The sequence below is a fragment of the Cyprinodon tularosa genome, unplaced genomic scaffold, assembly GCF_016077235.1.
Source record: "Cyprinodon tularosa strain WSP-4 unplaced genomic scaffold, ASM1607723v1 ctg197, whole genome shotgun sequence".
Taxonomy (NCBI): Eukaryota; Metazoa; Chordata; class Actinopteri; order Cyprinodontiformes; family Cyprinodontidae; genus Cyprinodon; species Cyprinodon tularosa.
In genome coordinates this window covers 1,394,835-1,417,528 of record NW_024038720.1, presented here as the reverse complement: position 1 = coordinate 1,417,528, position 22,694 = coordinate 1,394,835, and the positions used below count along the sequence as shown (strand labels likewise).

General features: G+C 37.1%; 1 protein-coding gene across 4 annotated transcripts in view; it reads right to left on the bottom strand.

Moving 5' to 3' along the window:
• The window catches only part of fam189a1 (family with sequence similarity 189 member A1), a 120,935-nt gene that overhangs the window by 56,710 nt on the left and 41,531 nt on the right, over window positions 1-22,694 (bottom strand). For 3 of the 4 annotated variants that reach the window (XM_038283792.1, XM_038283794.1, XM_038283796.1), the window contains exon 2: window positions 5,265-5,321. In XM_038283792.1, the coding sequence (XP_038139720.1) occupies window positions 5,265-5,321 (57 nt within the window). Of the gene's footprint in view, window positions 1-5,264; window positions 5,322-18,173; window positions 18,179-22,694 lie in introns of those variants that run through there. The other variant, XM_038283795.1, reaches the window with a different exon arrangement.

Genomic DNA, 22,694 nt, shown 5'->3' with positions numbered 1-22,694 from the left:
TACGGACGGTGAAAGTCAGAGAAGGCTGGACCTGTTTGAATCCATAGCCAAACTATGCGGGCTTCTTTATTTTGATGGACCTCGAAGGACCCAATCTAGGTAGACCGGGTCCTTGGAGGATGCAGCCTTCTGAGAATGAACACACCTTTAGTCTAACCAAGATGATATTATATTCCACATGTACCCCATCCTAAATCTTCAAAATGATCAAATCTGTAAGGTTTTTATGACTTAGAGGAGTAAAAAAAGTTGAAAAATCTTCTAACTTGTAAAAGGAAGTTAGAAAGACAGTATCCAGTACTTTCTGTTTCAATTGATAGTTTTTCTTATGCCAGTTGGCAACAGTTTGATCATATATTCGTTATTGAGTCTGGATAGTAGATTCTACTATTGATATGGCTGAGAATGCTCATTTATCATCAACATTTATCTGACAATGAATACATTGTTGGGAGTATTAGTTTGGCTGTGCTATTAAATCTTTAATTAAACAACCAATCAATACAAAATTTTTTCATAATGAATGGCCTTAAAAGTATATTTTTGTTATTGCATGGTCATCATCTGGATCATTTGTTATATGATGAGAGCCCAAGCCTGCAGAAGTCAGCTGAGAAAAACAAATGTTTTACACACATGCTTAAGCAGTCTGGAGGAACACCGGTTTAAGCAAATCACGATGCAGAGCATGACCACCCACAGTTGGCAAGTGGGTTGGAGCAGTGTTGCCAGCTTTTAAAATTGTCCAGCCGGTGTATTAGTCACCTGCCAGTCATCACTTGGTCCAAGCCAGAAGCTTGCCTGTCAGGGCTGAACAGGAGGCTTCAGAGAAACTGCCACAAACACAAGAGGGAACATTATGGAGCCATTTAATGGCAGCAACAGCATTAGAGATGCCTTTAAAGAAGACAAAGAAAAGAGAGTGCAACTCTTTCAGCAGTGCTTTAAGTATGACCAGTGTTTGCACATACCCTGAAGATGCAACACCGCTTTGATCTCTAAGAGCAGATATGATTTTGAAGCCTTGATTTGGTTTAAAGTTGCAGGGAGGTGGAGCGAGATGGGGGAGGGGATAACACAGCAAGAAAAAGGATGCAGAAAAAGCAGCAGGGAGATAAGGTGATAAAACTTAAAGGAGTAGGACAAGCTGTTTCCTGCATGGTTGCGGAGAAGTGTAGGATGCATGCATGAAATTATTTGTTAGATTATTTGCTGAAAAAAGTAGGATTGGATAGGGGCTTACAGTGTGTGCTAAAGTTGATTCACGGTATATATCATCAATGTCTATCCCCTTAACATCCACCTCATTTTGGGAAATTCTCACCTATTTTGCGTACCCAAATGGAAAAGCAAATTACTTAGGAACTGTAAGCCCAAATTACATGTCTGATACATTATTTGAATCCTAACAACTGAAAACTGGATGAGTAAAACACAGCCCAAGCTGCATTAGTTCAAACAGCCCTCAAAGTTTTTCTTTTTTTATTCTAAAAAATAATATATATATATATTTTTTTTTTTAACAGCAGTAATAAAGACATGCTTGCATGTTGTGGCTGCTTTGTCATGTTTACATTATGAAACGCTGCTATATCTGTGTTAATTGTACTTTGGTGCTTACTGTGTCCATAAAATGAACATGGTGGTTGAATTGTGGAGAATCTAAACTTTCCAACCATGTCTAACATGTCTATATTGGTTTTAAACGCTTTAAAACCGGTGGGTTTTGAGAGGCTATACATTGTTTATGAATCAGCAAAGAAAAGTTGATTTATGATTTATTAGTGCACTAATAATGATTTCAAAACAATTCTAAACAGGGGCATCAATTGTTTCTCGAGATCTTTTTAGATAGTACAAAAATAAGTATTTCTGTTGACCTTTAATTCCTTATTTGCTTGTTATTGTTGTCTTAAAGCTTGTAAACATCTTTTTTTAGCCTATGTTGTATACTTTTACTGCCGCATGTTTGTATTAAATACTGTTTAAATCATGTTTTGATAAATACAAAATGTTCTTCTGCAGTATAAAGAAAACAGTTATGCGATGTGAGAATTTCCGGTGTCTTTAAGGAAATCTCTTCTCTATTATGTTTAAAAACAGATCTCCTGACAATCAGGTTACTGCCAAATCTTTAGATTCAGGAAAGCACATGAATAAAAATTGTCTTTCAATGTATGAAGTTGGGAAAAATCTCAGAAAACCACAGATTATGTCCCAGTCTCAAGAAATCCAATCTATCTACTCAGGCTTGTTTAGAACTAAAGCAACCACAGTGGAAGCAATGGTCTACAAACATGAAAAGATGAAAAGTGGTGAGTGATTGGTTTATCAATGTTACTCCAGGGATGTTTATATATTTTTAAGTGGCCTTTGTACTTTGTAGACCTAATTACTTAAGTTTTCAGTGCATCTTTCCTTTCATTTTATTTTGAATAACCTTTTTTTAGATAACCATTTTCTTTTGGACCTTTTTTTTAATTATTTTTAAATCTTTGTTTTGCCTTTATGCAATTGCAATGTAATTTTTTTTCTTGCACAGTAAAGCACTTCTACTTCTTTAGCCCCAGAAATGTGCTTGGATAATTCCCTCTCAATTTATTTAGTTAGATACTTTTGGATAAAAGCAGCCCACAATGAGCATCAATAAAAAAATCAGATGCATTGTATTGACCTGAAAACTAATCAGTTTTATCTCATTTTAAGCTCATACTTGGCGCAGAGTCACATAGTTATGCTCAGTTGTCATCCTTTAAAGATAAGAAAAAGTCTAAGCAAAAAGATAAAAATTGCTGGTGTTCAAAAAAACAAAAAACAAAGGTTTTTCTAAATTTTCCCTTAAAACAAATTGATTTTTTGGGGGGAAAACAATTTGAAGACAGATGAGAAAAAAAATAGCATTATAGAAAGGCGGGTAACCTCCTACAGCTAGTACAAATCTAATTTAAACTTCTTGTAGCCGTTAAAGGTGCTGTAGGAGATCTTGGAAGAATGGTTCCACCAAGCTTTATTTTTGAACATACACAACCATGCCTCTCCCTTCAGACCAGCCCCTCGAAACCACACCTTCAAAACACATGAACGAGCATGCTGCGTGCAGCACATCTAGAGAAGCAGGAACAGCAGGTCTCTGATCTTGAAGCTGGCAGGGCGACAGGCTGCACTGATGATACAGAGCGCTATGATCACTACAGTACTCTAAAACAGTTTATTAACGCCTAAATTAACTTAAAATGCCGAAATCTGCTGGCATAACATATTTGTTTTTATTATCCTGGTGCCTGCAGTTTGGATTATGCACATGAAAAATGCATTCCAGTCACCGTGGTAAACCGCGAGGAGGAGACCGGGCCATAGGCTGCTGTTGAATGGGAATCCTTGTGACAGCACACCACCGGTGTATGGGGGCTTGAGCAGCTCCGACAGAAATAACATTTGAAGGCCCGATGGTAATCTGGATGAACTGGCTGCACTGACGATGTTTTCAGTTGGAGCTTATCCCTTGAAAATAAATTAAAACTACTTTTTACCCACTGATCACAGCAAATATAGCTGCCATAGTTACAGGCAAAGAAAGGATAGGGTAGCTCCGCCCAACACGCATAGGACCCATTTTTCCACCGCGCAGACAGAGCAGCAAAGATAGGGTGACCAGATGTCCTCTTTTTTTAAGACATTTCCTACTTGCAGGCCTCAAAAAAGGTCCTGAGGGAATTTCAAATTTGTGCGGGATTTTTGTCGACTACAGTGCAAGCACATAGTCGAAACAGGGAGCCAGCGGGGGACGGAGCAAGTGAACCTGACCCGGTAACGGTAACCTGGACACCTGCGTCCCCGTGCCTCTCCCTCCTGCCTTATTGGTCCCCAACCCCCTACTCCGGGGTTTTGGCTCTCTGTTGAGGTCCGGTTCAGTAAGCGGCCCCAGTAAATCTGGTCAGCTCACGCGTGTTAGCTGCTCTTGCTGCTTTAAGTGTGAACATGGCATAACACTGGCTAGCTTCAAGCAATGCCGTCCTGCACAAGCATTGGGGGGTCGATTTGTTCATGTGTCAGGATACATGCACGGGGGGAGGGATAAGCAGACAACCATGATTAACGTGTCAGGAACCAATCGTGTACAACAGACCGTCTTTTGTGGTTGAGGTTATTCATTGATTTCTCACTGTAGTGGGGACCATTTCTTTTAGTTTCACTTCCAGACTTTCTTTTTCACTGCTTGCTAAGTGGCTGTGGGGAGATCTTTAAGCAACATGGTAAAAAATGCATCAGAAAAGATGTCCTACTGCACCTTTAATTTCTGTATTGCAAAGAGCGGTTGGTTAATGCCGGTTTAATTTCTGTCCCCTATAGCAAATTTCCAGTGAATATTTTGCAGGCCCCGTCATTGTTGCTGGTTGTGTACTGCTGGTTCTACTGGTTCTTGCAGCCCCCATCATGTAATGGATATGAAATACAGATACTTTTCTCAAGCTAAAATGCATTTTAAGTTTTTTTCTTATATTTTATATTATTTCAAAGGCCTTATGTGCACCAGACCTCAAAGCTGAAGTAAGTTTGGGAGCTTTTTTTAATACCCTTAAAGCATACACTGGAATCAAGAACCCTTTGAATTTTGTTTTTAGGCATTTTATCAACCTGTCAGTTTGTAGTGTAAATTTACAATTGATTGTTTTTCACGAATCTATGAAAACCTCTTTAAAAAAATTATGGCATTTATATTTAAAACGTTAATTTTTTTCACATATAATAACCATAACAATATGATACAGCTTACTTGAAGTCATCAACATGCAACATGTCATAATGTGGCACTGATGTCTGGTTAGAGGGATGGTTAAATAGAAGCTGGAGCAGGTGGATTCAATTAACAGTAATGAGAAAATGGCCGGAGTTAGACAGGTGAATGATATGAATAATTAAGACAGTCATCAGCACCAAAATCATGAAACAGCATTGCATTTTTGAGGAAAGAATTTAGACTCAGCCTGCGTGTATCTGTAGGATTAAGTCAGATAAGTAATGTATTTTTCAGTGTCAACATGTCATCTGGTAATTTTGCATTAGAAAGAAAAACTTCCATTTGTTCATCTGATCATTTCTATTAATTACAATCTTTACCTATGCTATGGCATGTTGCCAGCTAAAGCAAGGGATATCATGTCCCCACAATCTCAGTAAAAGTAAAAGACTCAATTTCATTTCCGGTATTGTTGGTTTGTTCGGTGAGATATGCAGTTTAGTTTGGGCGTTCAGAGGACACTTACCACAAGGGAGAGCGGCCTCTTCCATGACACCACTCCGATGAGTCCAGAGAGCAAAACCTGAGAGAAAAAACAAACACATAAATCCAAATAGATGATGTAAGTCAATGATGCTGGCATATGTGCAAATATAACACCTGCTTAATAGTTAAAATTCACTGGATTTTTGAAAAGAAAAAGAAGCCTGACCAGTAACGATTAAAAATGTCACTTTAATGTAGACACAATGGTCGCCACATGAGTTGGACAGTGAGAAAAATAGCATTCATTCAGATTTTAAAAAGGCAACCATTTGTTTTAATATCAACTACGAAACCTGCTCCAACTCAGATATTGGTCGATGGAGAGAGACTACACTATAACCCACATGGACAAAATTGTTAGTACCCCTCATTTAATGACAGAAAAAACCACAATGGTCGCATAAATAACTTGAATCTGACAAAAGTAATAATAAATAAAAACTATATGAATCTGAACAAGTTAAAGTAAGACATTGCTTTTTAACCAAGTTTCAACAAAATGATAAAAAAAAAAAAAAACTCATGAAATGAGCCAGGATAAAAATGATGGTCACCCTAACTTAATGTATCATGTTGGTTCACTCTTCATCAGTAAATGCTCCAGTTGTTACAGATTTGAAGGGTGCCTTTTTCAGAGGCCATGTTTCCGCTCATTGTAAAGATGCTCATTTAGGTCAGCATTAATAGAAGTCCATTTCAGAGTAGTCCAATGTTTTCCTCTTGGTCACTGATGTATTTCCAGCTTTGTGTTTTGGGCAATTATCCTGGTAAAGACCCATGACCTGCAACTGAGACTAAGCGTTCTGACACCGGGCAGCACTCCCAGAATCCCTTGATGGTCTTTATCCATGGCCTCTCCTCTGCCGTTGTGACTGCCTGTACATATCAGCTGCTTTTGGAGTCCCACAGGTCAATAAAGCCAGATAGGAGTACTTCTTCAGCCTGGATTGGCAGACTGGGGTGGTGGTATCTCTATTTAAAAAAGCGGACCGGAGGGTGTGTTCCAACTACAGAGGGATCACACTCTTAAACCTCCCTGGTAAGGTCTATTCTGGGTTCTAGAAAGGAGAGTACGTCGGATAGTTGAATCTCGGATTCTGGAGGAGCAGTGTGGTTTTCGTCCTGGCCGTGGAACACTGGATCAGCTCTACACCCTCAGCAGGATCCTGGAGGGTGCATGGAAGTTTGCGCAACCCTTCTACATGCCCTTTGTCACCGATTCTGTTCATGTCTTTTATGGACAGAATCTCTGAGGGGGTCTGTTTTATTCACAGATGATTTGGTTCTATTGGCTTCATCAGGGCGTGACCTACAATAATGATTTATCATTATCATTTTACTTTATTCAGGGACAGTACAAACTTACTGTAACACTACTTTAAACTAACATGATAAATCTGTTTGATCTGGTGAGTAATTTACAAATTACTTTTGTTTTTCTGCTTTCGCCAATCAGATTTTTGACTCATGAAAAATCTATTAAGACTTTCTCAAGTTCACAAATTATTTTCCTTTTAGCTGACATAAAATTAACATGGCTCTGTACTTTCTGCTTATTATGAACAAATGGCTCCTAAGGTATGATGCCTCTGTAGAATAATAAATGTACCTTGTAGCATCTTAAGAGTGATTTACCACCCACACACCCTAATACAGTGCCTTTTCATTAGGCTTAAAATGAGCAAATGCTGTTAGCACTCAACAGTTTGTTAAGGCACATCTTCAAAATGCTCTGGTCCTAATTTGAATTTGTCTTTAATTACTGACACGGATGTTATGATGCAAACTGAAGCACAGATTTCTGTTAAAACTGAGGCCAAGTTGGTGGACAACAGAGAACTGAATCCCTCGTTTTTCTTTTTTATAAAAATAAAGTTCAGGATCAAGATGAGACGGAAATTGCTTGAGACATTGGGAGACGTTTTATTTCTCTGTTTATTTTATGTTTGATTTCTTTAGAGGATTATGTAAATAGATTATTACTTTGTAAGAAATACAATATGAATTAAAAGGGAAAATGTGCTAGTAAGAAAATTAATTATAGTAAAACGTGACATAACATTATATTGTTTTAGATGTATATAAACACAACCAGTTTTCTATTTTTGCCTGGTTCTACTTGTGTTCGAGGTCAGCGAGAATCTGCAGCCCATCCTATAGTCAAGGACTTAAAATTTAAATTAAATGAAAATAACCTAAAAAAACACACAAATATATAAATTGTAATATAATAGATGATAAGGTACATGAGTTTCTTTGCTATAATTTCAAATGGTTTGCATTGTTTTCACATAGAAAAAGTAGAAAACAATGAGAATTTAATCATACTACCATCAGAGAGAAGGACACTATGCCGCACCTTTCTAACTAAATTTAAATAAAAAAATAAAAAATAAAAATTCTAATCAATATTGTTCATCATCCCTTTTTATGAGTTTTCAAAATGACTGATACAATGGAGTCGAAAACTCTCAGACCTTCTACTCCCTTGTAAAAATTTACTTGAGCAAAGATAGCTGAGAAGCAAAAACACTGTCCGGGTGTGAGCTGGTAGCAGAACTTCAACATATGTATTTTAGTAAATATTAAGACAGCCTTTATTACAGTAGTATTACAGTACAGTTAGGAAAATGAAGATATAAGTATTGTGTGGAGGTTCTAGCCCATAAAGGGCAGGTCACCAGTAAAGTCAAAGTATGCTGACATAGCTCTTGACAAGTTGTGATATTCTACTAAGTCCAGTTGCTCAGCTAACTGGCAGCACATCTTAAAGACTGCCACTATGACCTTTAGGATGAAATTAAAAAGGTCAGCATACCTCCAATATCCGTAACAACTAAGTGTTGAATAGGACAAATAGCATACGCTAAGGTTAATTGTTCAAATGTTAGCAATTGCTGAAAGCTCCATTATTGCTTCTTCCACTGTTAGGTGCATGGTGATGTATGGTCAGTAAAACTCCTACTAGCAAAGTAATAATCAGAATCAGAGACAACCTAGCCTGTCAACTCTAGTTAATAACAAAACTAAATAAAAAGCAAACCTGAAAGAGTGAACTTTGCTGCTGCTACAAACGTTTGTGTGATTAGATCCTTGTTTACTGTTTCTTTGTACATACTAACATGCAGGATATTTAAAGTTGACTTTACTTCAAATGTCAAGGGATTGTGAACAACAGATTTTTTCAACAAGGACGTTACTGTAAAGATTCATCTCTGCAGCTCAGGTTCTCTAAAGGGATTCACTCAGTCAAATATGTATCACTAATCAACATTATTGACAGTAAAGTAATATTTATAGACTCATACACATCATGGTTGTCGTATTTCAAAACAACAAAAAGCAACTAAATGAATTGGCTGACAGAGCACAGCTACTAAGCAAGTATGACAGAAAAAGTTATCAAGAGGTCCAAAGTGAGCAACAGCAGTATAAACATTGACTTTGACGGATAAGGTCTTTCCAAACATGAAATCTCACATCCTAAAAGTAGGTGTTAAAGAAATAAAGAATAAATATATTTTTATGAGAAATAAGCATCACAAGGTTTGCAACAGGTGAGCTGAAAATTACACATTTCCTTTCATTCTTCTCACAATTTTGAATGCAGAGTTTTATTTTGGTTATTTACATTCTGTCCTTACAATATATATATATATATATATAATGTCAAAAGCTGAGCAGAGTTAATGGTGTCAAACATAATGTCTGGGTGAATCCATGCTGGGTTCAACTAACACTGCCATCTTGAAAAAAAAAACTGCTCTATAAATAAAAATTAACAGAAAAATACAAACAAAAACACTTACATTTTGGGGTACATTTAATCCAGTCACAGTCATTGTCTGGGTTACAACAAAGTAAAGTCTAAAAAGCTGCTGTGCGTGCCAGTTCATAAATGTGACTTGTTGCATTTCAATTGTAAAAAATTAGAGAAATCAGTATGTCCTTCTAAAACATTTTAGAAAAGCTGAGCAGAAAGTGTCCCGCAGAGTAGGTAAAATAAAACGTCCTCTCTTATAACCTTTTTAGTAATTTGTTTCAAAAGAATACTACTTTTCAACTGTACAACTTTCACGCTGTTGGAATTGTTGTACTTCAAACAGCATCAAATATATGACTTCACAAACTGAAGCTCAAGGTTTCTCCATTTGGCCAAACAGGCTTTCAGATGTTGTGCTTCATCTACCTGGAACCTGTCTGTCAGAAGCTATAAGTGTTTTCTGAAATAATTATGTCAACATGTCTGTTTGCTTATGTCTTATTTATTACTTTCATCTGTTAGAAATGAAGTTGTCAGATTTAAATCTAATGGTGCTTCAATTTCCCAAATGAGATGCTTCATTACATCAAATATAACAGGAAACCCCTTTGTTAGCTGTCTGTCTTTGCTTCAGTTGAGATATGGGATTGAATTTTTACAGCCTGCTCAACTAGAGGTGAGAATTTGCGTATCATCAAAATATAGGTGAACAAAGGGTAACCATAGATCCAGGCTTTCATTTCTCTGTGGTCTCTGCCTTTCACCCTCCTTTACCTCCCTTCAACCTCTATTAAACGTCAAACCCTTATTGCCATTTCTACCCATCATGCTCTGCTTCTTTCTGCTCTCCACTTGCACTCTTGACGTTTACCTCATCTCCTTAAATTCTGCCACCTTTCCCATTTCAATATCTCACTGTATTGCAGTTCATTTGTTTCTCTTTCTCCCCTCAACACACACACTGTCATGCTGCACCTCATTTCCACTCCACTCCCTTCCCTTCCACTCTCCTTTATCTACAGACTCCTTTATTTTTGTCTTTCACTTCATCTTGTGCCACTTTTAGTCAATCTCTCTCTACTTCATTCACCTTGATACCTACAGGACATGGCGAATGTGCTGCCGACGTTATCTTGGAGATTCAAATAGAGGGTAGACAGGAAAACTGTTCAATCCAAAAACACAGAATCCCGAAATTTAGCCTGACCTCTAAAATTCTATGAGCATTTAGTAAAAAATTTAATGTATTTTTGGCCTAAAAGGGCCATTTTGCAGCTTTAATATGATAGTACATTCTCACTGTTTGAGTTTTTTTTTTTTTTTATAATAGTAAATCCATTTCCTCCTTTGCAACAATCATTGCAGCAGTGGGACCCATCACATATTTTTGAGCCAGCAGAAAAAATAGTGTAAAATACCCTAAAATATTTGCTTGCAAAACATTTTCTTTAAATACTAAAAAGTTACTACACATAATAACAATTCTATAGGCCTCTCTTTTAATATAGAGAATATAAAAATACAACTTAACTATGTCTGGAGAAACCCTCAGGCTATTTGTATGAACTTTTCACTGTCATATATTTACAGTTGCACTCAAGCCTACGGCAATGCTTAGATGTCTGGAAGTCCCACTGTCTACTGGGGGCAATTATTTTGTTGGTGTCCAGCACTGTAAATACTCAGAGACAGTCTGCAGTTGTTCTAGCTGGTGAACATCTGACAATAGTTTTTTTAAAGTAGTGTTAATATTTCACCTGCATTTATAAGTCAATTTTATCCACTGACTTTTATAATCTTTGAATGTTTTTGTTTAATATCAAAGGATATTAGATAAAGTAAAAAATATAAGAAACAACAGGAATAATCAAAGACAACAAAGAAGTGACATAAAATTAGAAATACTCAGTGTTTAAGCTGTTTGAATAAAAGTCATCTAAAAAAATGCTTTGTCTGTTGCTTTAGTGAGCCTGCTCAATACCTGCAGTAGTAGGAGGCAGAGGCATATATGGTAGAACAGGCATTTATCAAGGTAGCAGGTAGGCTTTTACATTTAATGTTTTAAGTGACACAGGTAAGAGGTATTTTAACGTAGTTAGACTGATTTGATTAAAATATTGTAATAATGTATTTTTTTAACAGGGTTGTCACAGCTTCCTGTTGTCCTTTAGAGTTAGATTTTTTATCTTTGATTCTTTTACCACCTTTTACATCTGCTTTTTGTATCTGTACTTCTGTGTCCTTGAACCCCAGTCGGCCTCTGCAGATGGCCGCTCACACTGAGCCTGGTTCTGCTGGAGGTTTCTTCCTGTTAAAAGGGAGTTTCTCCTCTCCACTGTCGCTGCAAGCATGCTTAGTGTGAGGGATTACATTCGAGTCAATGAGTCCATGCAATCAACTGGTGTTCCTTAGATAGAAAACTTTGAATCAATCTGACTGTATGATCTGGTTGAACTGTAAAGTTCCTTGAGATGACGTGTTGTGAATTGGCACTATAGAAATAAACTGAATTGAATTAAAATTTTTTGTTTGTCTGCTCAGGTTGGATTGTTTTTCTTTAAAGTACTTACAACTATGACCATGCCAAATATGTTTAGCTTGTTTATTGTGTTCCACCGATACCATTGCACCAATACCGATACCATTATTGGACGGGGGCCCGTACTTTTTAGTGAATATCGACAAATAGGGCACTGATACCATTTTGAGAGCCATAAGTTTATTCAACTATTGGCACCTATTCCAGGAAAAAAAGTTCTACTGGATTCACTTTGCATTAGTCTTTATCCTGCTTCACAAAGGCAGGCAGCAGATTGACAAAGCCATGATGGCAATTATTTTACATCCAAATAGTATGCAGTTCTTCAATATACACTCGAATACTGCACAGCCAGGTATCGGGTATCGGTATCGGGGCCAAAAAATGGCATCGGCGCAACACTTCTTGTTTATGAGAATATCATAATACAAACTGAGTATAGCCAGTTTAGGCAAATTGTATTATCTACAAGGCAAACAAGGTAAATGTCAAGAAAACAGATAAGCCAATGTTGGCAAGACGAGACAAGGAAATCTAATGAACAAGAATCCAGGTCAGAACTAGACACTGTAGGAAAAAACTAGATGGACATCTGCTCAAAGTCTTTCAAAAATCTGGCAACTGGAGGCTGTAAGAACCACATATTAAAAGGTTGCAGAGCAGGTGCAGATTGTTTACTTGATTGAGTAGCTGCTCAGAGGGGAACACAGCTGCATGGAATGAACCAATTATCATAGCACCAGCGAGCGACTGACAGCCGAGGCCAGAACATGACAATGCAATGCTACAATTAAACCAAATTAAACAAAAACAAACTCAAATTGTGAAACATTTTGTCAATGATTCAATAAAAAAGACAAAAGCCAAACAATCCTAACTAATCTAAGCAAACATATCAAATATACAATTTCCATAAACCTTAAGATAAACTTGTTATGATGAAGCGATCGTGTGTTGGTTCCATAGGACAGTTTTGAGTTGAGCCACAGTGAGACATGCTGGCGAAGCACAGTTTAATAATTTTAAAGAGGTTTTTAAAACTTTGAATATGAGATTATTAGATGATTCTTGTTTCTTGCAAATAAAAAAAAAAGCTGTATCACTTTGCATTTTGGATACATGGACATTAATCGCTTATTGAAACAAAGATAAATTGAACACATCTTAATAAATTTTTGCTATAATTTAATCTAATTTATCATCACCAATAAAGAAGTACACTATATTGCCAAAAGTATTTGCTCACCTGCCTTGACTCACATATGAGCTTAAGTGACATCCCGTTCCTAATCCATAGGGTTCAATATGACGTCGGTCCACCCTTTGCAGCTAGAACAGCTTCAACTCTTCTGGGAAGGCTGTCCACAAGGTTTAGGAGTGTGTTTATGGGAATTTTTGACCATTCTTCCAGAAGCGCATTTGTGAGGTCGCACACTGATGTTGGACGAGAAGGCCTGGCTCTCAGTCTCCGCTCTAATTCATCCCAAAGGTGTTCTATCGGGTTGAGGTCAGGACTCTGTGCAGGCCAGTCAAGTTCATCCACACCAGACTCTGTCATCCATGTCTTTATGGACCTTGCTTTGTGCACTGGTGCACAGTCATGTTGGAAGAGGAAGGGGCCAGCTCCAAACTGTTCCCACAAAGTTGGGAGCATGGAATTGTCCAAAATGTCTTGGTATGCTGAAGCATTCAGAGTTCCTTTCACTGGAACTAAGGGGCCAAGCCCAGCTCCTGAAAAACAACCCCACACCATAATCCCCCCTCCACCAAACTTTACACTTGGCACAATGCAGTCAGACAAGTACCGTTCTCCTGGCAACCGCCAAACCCAGACCCGTCCATCAGATTGCCAGATGGAGAAGCGCGATTCGTCACTCCAGAGAACGCGTCTCCACTGCTCTAGAGTCCAGTGGCGGCGTGCTTTACACCACCGCATCCGACGCTTTGCATTGCACTTGGTGATGTATGGCTTGGATACAGCTGCTCGACCATGGAAACCCATTCCATGAAGCTCTCTGCGCACTGTTCTTGAGCTAATCTGAAGGCCACATGAAGTTTGGAGGTCTGTAGTGATTGACTCTGCAGAAAGTTGGCGACCTCTTCGCACTATGCGCGTCAGCATCCGCTGACCCCGCTCCGTCAGTTTACGTGGCCTACCACTTCGTGGCTGAGTTGCTGTCGTTCCCAAACACTTCCATTTTCTTATAATACAGCTGACAGTTGACTGTGGAATATTTAGGAGCGAGGAAATTTCACGACTGGATTTGTTGCACAGGTGGCATCCTATCACAGTTCCACGCTGGAATTCACTGAGCTCCTGAGAGCGACCCATTCTTTCACAAATGTTTGTAAAAACAGTCTGCATGCCTAGGTGCTTGAATTTATACACCTGTGGCCATGGAAGTGATTGGAACACCTGATTCCAATAATTTGGATGGGTGAGCAAATACTTTTGGCAATATAGTGTATGTTGCTTTATTTAGAGCAATTAAAAACAGGAATACAATTTTTCAGAAGCAAAAACATTGATGTAGAAATACAAATTTAATGTCCAAAGAGCTTTAAACTTTTGCTCTCTAGTAACAAGATTTAGAGATTTTTTTTCCTGTTTCTGGTATATTATGCAAGTTCTATTAAGATGTAGTTTTAAAAGAACATGGAGAACTGAGCACAGAAGACAGAAATCTAAGATTAAAGGGAAGATCACAGTACAAGATCAGAAGAAGCCTTATCACAGCATTAAATTAAAGCTAGTTAGACACAGCCCAGACAAGAGAGCTATCGTTAGAGGCCAAGATATCCCAAAGTTTTAGGGATATATTTCAGAGGTCATACTAATCTGTTTTGTTTTTGTTTGTTTTTTTAAGAAATAAGCTACTTAAATCACGCTTAATCCTCATATAGAGGGGGAAAAAAAAAAAAACTCAACAAATAGTCTCTAGCCACTTCACACAAATTCAGTTATCGGGCCCAAGTCACCATGTGCATAAAAAACACACACACAGATAAAAGATATCTTTTTCTTATAGACAAAAATCTGGCAAGCATTCCTCCCGAAAACTTGTTTGTCTCTTTTAACCATAAAACATAAATTGCCATCACCATCTGCTGCCAGTGCTTACTCACCGTCCATCAACTTGGCAGCTTTGTCAGCTTTATCTACTGCTTTAGTGAACACCAACATTCTTATTGTATTCAGACAGCTACTCATTAATCCTTCTTGGCATCCATTATTATTTACCACTTTTGAAAACTTGATTTTGTACTTTTCCTATTTCTTTTCACAATTGTTTGAATCTCTAACTTCCTTATTTACTCACTGAAAACTTTCACAATAACTTACCTCTGGTCATGTGATCTTGATATTACAAATATACTAAAATGCTTAAGTTTACAAATAAATGGAGCAAAAACATGTACAATACAGACCTAGAATATAAAAGGCCATTAGAAAACTTTAGAAAACAATCTTTCTCGGACTCAATTAAAATGACTTTTTAAAAGCCACCCACAAACCTCTTATGAGAGTTCCGTACTTCATCCTTTGTCTACATTATTTTCTTTATCTTCCAATTTCCTTTAAAAAAGTTTGTCACCCCAGTCTCCTTCACCAAAACAATGGTCAATTCACGATACTTTCTCATCGCCTAATTTTTAAACCTGATATTACAATGTTAATGCCTACTACACACAAAGTTTTACGTTTTCATCAAGCCTTAGTAAAGCCACAATCCAATGTGTGTGTGTTATGTATTTTATTAATACCCAAGCTTTACAAAATGCAACTGCTTGGCATTTTTCAGATCATTACTCCTGATATAATGGAGCTTACACATTTATGCTCGCAAAGAGGTACTGTCTGTCATACTTAGACTTTTTGTTAAGACTAAGGAAAAAGCTTTTTAGATAATGTTCAGCAATTGTATACCTGAGGACCAGCAGCTCTGGACATTTCCAGATTTAAAAAAAAAACAGTAACTGGGGTGTTTCTAACATTTAAATTGTCTACTATTTATATAAACATGTATATATATATATATATATATATATATATATATATATATATATATATATATATATATATATATATATATATAGTGTTTTGTCAATATAGCAAGGTCTTTAGGTAAATTTGGACCTCTTTAGAAAACTATTTAGAAAATCCAGATGCTGTAATTCGTCAGTTTTCTGCTGTAGTGATGAGATATTTGTGTGTTTACTGATGTCTTGCTCAAGGGTCGGGCAGAAATGTAATCAGGTCAAACTTTGCTGCCGTAACATCCAGCAGCTGCTGCCCTGGGAAGGCTGTGATCTCAATGATATATTTGCTGCAGAGTTCTTAAAAGAGAACAGCGGGAAAGAGCATGATGCTGAGTCAGAAGAACTGCTTAAATCGCTGTAAAGATCAGACAAACAAAATTCAAGTAAAGCTTGAAGCCAACTTCGACTGATAAGGAAACACTACAATACAATACAACAAAAGGAGAAAAAAAAGGGTCCCCAGAGGACAGAAAAAAATGCTATATTAAACACACAAAAAATTGTGTATGATATTTTATTTATTTATTCATTTGTTTATTTGACAGGGACAGTACAATTAAACATTGCAACCAAACAGGTGGCCAATGTCCAAGTACATAAGGCTTGTAGCTATGGGCTAATATGCAGCCTTCGTCCCTGGTTAGGCTTTTAAAAGGTGTTAGCATTAAGGGGGGGGGAGGTTAGTTACGACACACAAATGCATAAAAACACAAAAACAATTACATGTATCCATATAAAACTATTCAATTGCAGAAGGCTTTTTTGTCTTGAATTTACTCTGAAGCTTTCCATTGAATGGAATCAGCCAGAAGTGCTTTATCAAACAGCGGCAATTAAAAGCATGCCTCAAGTTCACTTCCAGACGACTCAATTCTTTTTTATGTCATTCAATTAAACAACACTGTCTTAAAGAATGACTATAAGCTTGCAATCAATATTTCGGAATGATATGACATGATATACCTTGCTTTGTCAGCCAAGGTGCAAAACTTCTGCAAACATGTAGACATTGTCATGATCCTGCCCTTTGTGGCTTTTATGGTTCTGTTTAAGTTACTTTTCGAGTTTTCATTTACATTTTTATTTATATCATTCTATGTTTTCTTGGTTATATGTTATTATAGTTGTTTTCTGGTTACAGTTAAGCCCCGTTTTCCCCAGTTGCTCTTTGTTGCCCCCTGGCCTTCCTCTAGGCTATTTTCTAGCTGCTTCTGTCCACACCTGCTCTTATTTAACTAATTACTCCAATCTTGGTTCTGCTGGTTTCTCTTCATTACCTACTCCACATGTGTGTTTCCCCCTAGTGTCTCTTGGTTTTTTGATTTCCTGTTTATTGTTTTTGGATTTATGCTTCTGTTACCATTTGTTCATTCATTAAATCAACAAAACTCATCTCTGCTTTTTGGTCCTCAACCAACCTCCACCCAACCTGACAGACATTGGTTTACTCAAGAGGCAGAATACAGGCAGCTGGAGTCAACATAAGAACTACAGTAAATAATACATGTATGCAAGGAGTAAATATACATATAGACAGATTGCATTTGATTTAAAGCAAATGTTTAAGACCCAGCAACATAACTGATAGACACCATCAGTTTCAATCAATAGAAATAGAATAAAAGAAATTACTTACACTTACAACATGATAAGGGCCTATTTCAGCTATCTGCAATGTGAGTTCATCCTGAAGGCTATACCACACTCCTCTCCATTTTATGTTCTTAAGAGGACAGCTAAAATAGTGATATGTGTAGACAGACAACAGCTTAATTTTGCTGGTGCTGCATTAACTGGTTGCCTTGCTAATAAGTAGACAACTCAGCCTTGGTTGTTAAACCAACATCATCTTACTACCACATTGGTAGGAGGAATCTGATCCCCCCCCCCCACAGCCCATGATAGTGTGACTGCTCTTTTTAAAATCTTTATTTATGCATAATAAATTTATGCAAAATAATAAGATCCGATTCAATATTTCTGGAATGTTCTCCTTTTAGTCAAGTCAAATTACTATGTGTTTCATGAAAAATCAAACCTTTATCTCAAGAGGTGTTACAGCGCATACAGAATAGGAGACTCTTTACAAACACATTAATATTAGAAGGCTCAAGCAAAGGTTGGTCTGCTTTATTTTTTTTCTCTGTGTTTTCTTTAATTTCCAGAAGAGTTTATAAACACATTTTTAAACCCAGTTTTTATTATTTTGTTATTACAAGACAGCAGGTGAGTTACAGACAGAAAAATAGACATCTGAGAGCCAAAACTTCTTATTCATTTATGCATGGGGCCAATCACAGAGTCCATTACTGAAGGTGAGAGTTTAAAAAAGGGTGTTTTCAAAACCTTGTCACTGCAAAGATGGATGGAGCTGGTCTGGTTGCCATGGTAACTCCCAACTGCCTATTTGCCAGGATCCATAATAATTTCCTATCAGCTGCTGCACCAAGTAGACTGAGGAACCCTTACTGATTTGCCTATTCACACAAGCATATGGTTTATTGCATGATAAGCCCACAAGTGCATCATGTGCATCAATGTGCTACAGAAAAGCCTGGAACAGCACAGTGGGACCCAACACTGAAACCAGGAATGGAGAGAAAAGAGATAAATTCCAGCATCACCTGATCTTTCCCACTTCATCTCCTGCAGGTTCAAAAACAACCCTCTGTTTTATCTTTTGTTTTCCCTTCATGTCCAACAGCACAATCCCATGGACTTACTCTATTTTTGAGCACTTATTTTCTTATATCTGATGTTGCACAAAATACATGTGATACCAAGCATGTGCAGTTTCATGTGACTTGTTCTCTGATCTGGCTGTGTGTTTTTGCCTGTAGGTGCAGGCATGTAGCATGCTGATGTTAGCTGTGACAGCCATGCTCCTCTTAGTGAAGCATAGAGCTGCTAGACTCGATGCTTCTCAATCTTACACCCACCCACCACCTCCTCTCCTTTATGTCTGGAAACATAAACTTTATGTTCTGATTCTTCCTACTGTTCTCCTGTAAATATGCCCTTGTGGTTTTGCAGCAGAAGATTTAACATGTTCCACTCTCCGCACTGCAAGTAAACAAAAGACAAACATCCTGTGATAACGATGGTCAGGTACTTCACTGTAAATGAGCAAAAATTTACAACAAGAAAGACAAAGAAAATCTGTCGCTCCTTGGGAGTAACATACTGAATAGGGAAAACATCAACTGTTTAGTCTTAATAAAGCTATGATGGTACTGATTAACCTGGATATTTAAGATTTGAAATCTCATGTTAAACAAAATATTGCATCAAAGCAGTCTTTTTTTCAACATCACTAATATTGATACAGCAATATCAATTTGATATACTGTAAAGAAAAGTAAGAACAGATGAGGGTTGGCTTTGAACTTTTGCACAAATCATGACTTTGCCTTGTCACGAAAACAGTAACTGCAGTGTAATGCAAAGAAAGCTTTTTGCCCACTTTTAAAATCAACAAAACTGGATGTGGAGATGTGAGAAAAAACAGGACATATTTATCCCTTGAATAAAAAAGGTTTAATGAATAAAAAAAAGGTAATATAATAAGTGAGAAGAAATACATTTTCTTTTCACGTATTCTGTTGTGCATTTATGCCAAAATGAAAGACAGCTGAAGGTCAGCTGCATCATCGGGGGAGCTGAACTGTTAATGTTTGTGTGATAATTGAAATTGTACCCTTCAAGCGACCTTTTCTGACCATCGAAGAGCATTGCAGAAACTGTATTTGTGTGCTCAGTCCTGCTGTGGGTGTGCACTTGTGTCACACAGAGCTTGTAAAGCACTCTGAAGGCATTTTGAGTCGTTTGATGATGACGATTAGTGTGTCTGCTGTTGCCTTTCCAACCGAAAAGCACAATGGCAAATCCTAACACGCTTGGACCTTTTGTGCTCCTGCTGCTTCAACTGTAGTTCTCCTCCCTTTATTTTCTCTCCTGACATTCAGTTTCTGTAGTATTCCCTGCTTTCTACACTTAGCACGTGCTCCTCCTTCCTTCACCCCACCCCCCAACAAGAATATCATCGCTTCACTTTAGAGCTCACAAGCACCTCAGCAACGTTACTATAGAAACAGAGGAACAACATCAGATTGGCTGTTTATGGTGTCTTGGAGGTGTGTCCTTTCAGCCATCCTTTCCCTGTCCACTCACTGAGATTTTTGCTGTCTCTGCTTAATCTATTAGAAAACAAGACCATCATCCTGTTTATAAATCTGTTGTCATAATGAGTCACTCTGTGCTTCATTAGAGCAGCAAAAAGCAGCTTCCTCATCAGTTAGTCACTAGTGTATTAGTCCTACTGTAATTTGAGAAAACTATCATACAAGGGCACACATATACACAGTGTTGAGAAAAATATTTAAATCCCATTCCATACAGATTTCCTCAGAATTTTCTCTTCTGTAAAAATGATAATTTCATTCATTATGGATGAAAAGGTATCAAACTAATGCCAAATAAATGCTTTTGCCACCTTTCATGGCATTTACTCTCGTTTAGGACAAACGTTTAGGATAGCTGGCACTAATATCACCGTGGGAGGAAATTTCTCCTACTCTTTGCAAAATTGTTTTATCTTAGTGATTTTGAAAGGTTTTTGAAAAGTACACATTTAAGGTCATAGCACAGCATTTCAAATGAAATCTCTGTCCTTCTAAGCACAACATTTGAATAGCTGATAAAAAAGCCTAATGAACACCGAACCTGTAATATGAAGAAATTATTTTTCTAACAAGTAGGACAAGAGATTAAAAAAGTTAAAAAGTTACAAATCATAGCCTGGTCTACGGATAATCAGTCACTGTCTATCAGTTTTTAAGGAATTCGGTGGTGATGAATTTCTGTTCAAGATCTCATTCCTTTTACATAAACTCTGTTTTAATCAATCATTTCTATGGGACACTTTACCATTAGCTTAATAGACAAATAGGATCTTTCAATTTGTAATCAGAGGCTTTGGAAGCTTTTCCAGTGTTAAAGAATCACATCACTCATTTCCATTTAAGTAAAGTCTCACACTGACAAGATGCCAGATCAAATTCAGTGAACAAAATGAGTCATTTTACAGTAATTAAACATTGCATGCAGTACGTCTCTATTTTTCTGTCATATCCAATTTAACAAGAAAAATGAATTGTAGACACCTAAATGAAGGTAACCAGAGGCAGATTAATAGGTGATGCAGAGAAATGCTCCTATTGGGCTAGACTGGTTGGATTTTGAAACTCAGTCTTTGGATTGCTTGTTTATGAAGTGATGTGAGATACCATAAGACTCTTGCAAGGGTGAAAAAGCCTGTCATCTGGCAGGTCTGGGGAGAGAATAAAGATAAGACTAGATCCAAATGAGCAAAGAAAGAAAGCGGAGAGAAGAAAAGCTCCTTTGTGACTTTGTACCTCTCCAAACTGAGATCGCCATCTCACTCTCCATCTTTTGGAGGCTTATTGAGTATGCGAGTGTGCAGCCAAACAAGACCTTCAATTTAGACTGCAGTTTTTTCCTTTCTGAATTGTTTCTTTGAATAAGCTACAAATAATTATATACAGTGAAAGTTAAATGTTCTGGGATCAACAGACTATGAGAACAAATTGTTTTTTTTTTATTATTTGCAATTGGATTTTTCTGTACGTAAATTCAGATTATTCCTATATTCAAAACATAAAAACACATATGGCATATGTCAGCTGAATACTGACTGTAGAGTTAAGCCCCTTGGAGTCGTTGGACTTAATAAGTACTACACAGGTACCAGCCATTTGCTATTTCATTATGGGTATTTAACATGTTCTGTTGCTTTATTCTTCTCACAACAGAGTTCCTTGTAAAATGCTTTTGTATAAGGCTTAGAATGAAGTCCCTTACAGCTAAATCTTAATATTACTATACATTTCTGCTCCTTTTTTTAGTTATAATCATTTCTCCTGCTGTGTATTTTATTCTAGGAAAAAATCACTCTTCCTGACATGCTATCATCAGTTATCTCTGATTTACTGACGGTACCCTGACCTTAATACTACTGTTGCACAACCTTTTGAGGCAATCATTGGAATCAAACAATCAGTGTAACTGCCAATGAGATTTCTGCTCCTCTCAGCAGGTATTTTGGTCCACTCCTCACGGGCAAACTGCTCCAGCTGTCTCAGGCATACAGGGTGCCTTTTCCAGATTACACGTTTCAGCTCCTTTCAAAGATGCTCATCAGGTTTTAGGTCCGTTTTCATAGAAGTGCTCTTTAGAATAGTCCAATGTGTTCCATTTAGCAATTCTTTGGTGTTTTTTAGCTGTTCGGGGTCATTATCCTGTTGCAAGACCCGACTTTCTGATACTGTGCAGTACATTTCTCCCCAGAATCTGTTGATATTCATGAGATTTTGAATGGAGCTTGAAATTAATTTATTCCATATGTGTACAGAGTAAGTTCTTGACGTGATTTAAGCTCGATTTACACTGTAGTTTGTTATCCTAACACAGGCAGGGGGCCATACCTTAATAAAACAATAAATGAAAGCCCATAAATGATTTGATTGAATAACATATTGCCAAATCAGGGTGGACATTGATAGTAAAGTTATTGCACAACACATGCTTGTATGTGCTATATATCTATATATATATATATCTATATATATATAGATATATATATATATTAGGAATATGATACAAAGCCAATGTTAAACGTTTCTGATTTTCAACATCATCATACGACATTGTTGTCACTATTCATCTTTCACACAGCCATTTGGTGCTCATGGCAAATTGACCAAAACTGAAAGTTCTTCCATAATGCATTAAAGCAATGCTTTAAGTAGGGATAAACAATTAATCAAATTAGTCAATATTAATCGATAATCGAAATAGTCGTCAACTATTTTAGTAATCTATCAGTTGTTAACTGGAATATAGAGACTCTCAACATGCTTGTAGCATGGGAAACCCACTTAGAGGAGTAATTATACCAAAATTGGAAAATATATATATATTCATATTTTGCATTTAAGATTTAAAAAAAAAATTGACAGTTTAATAGATTAGCAAAATAATGGCTAGTT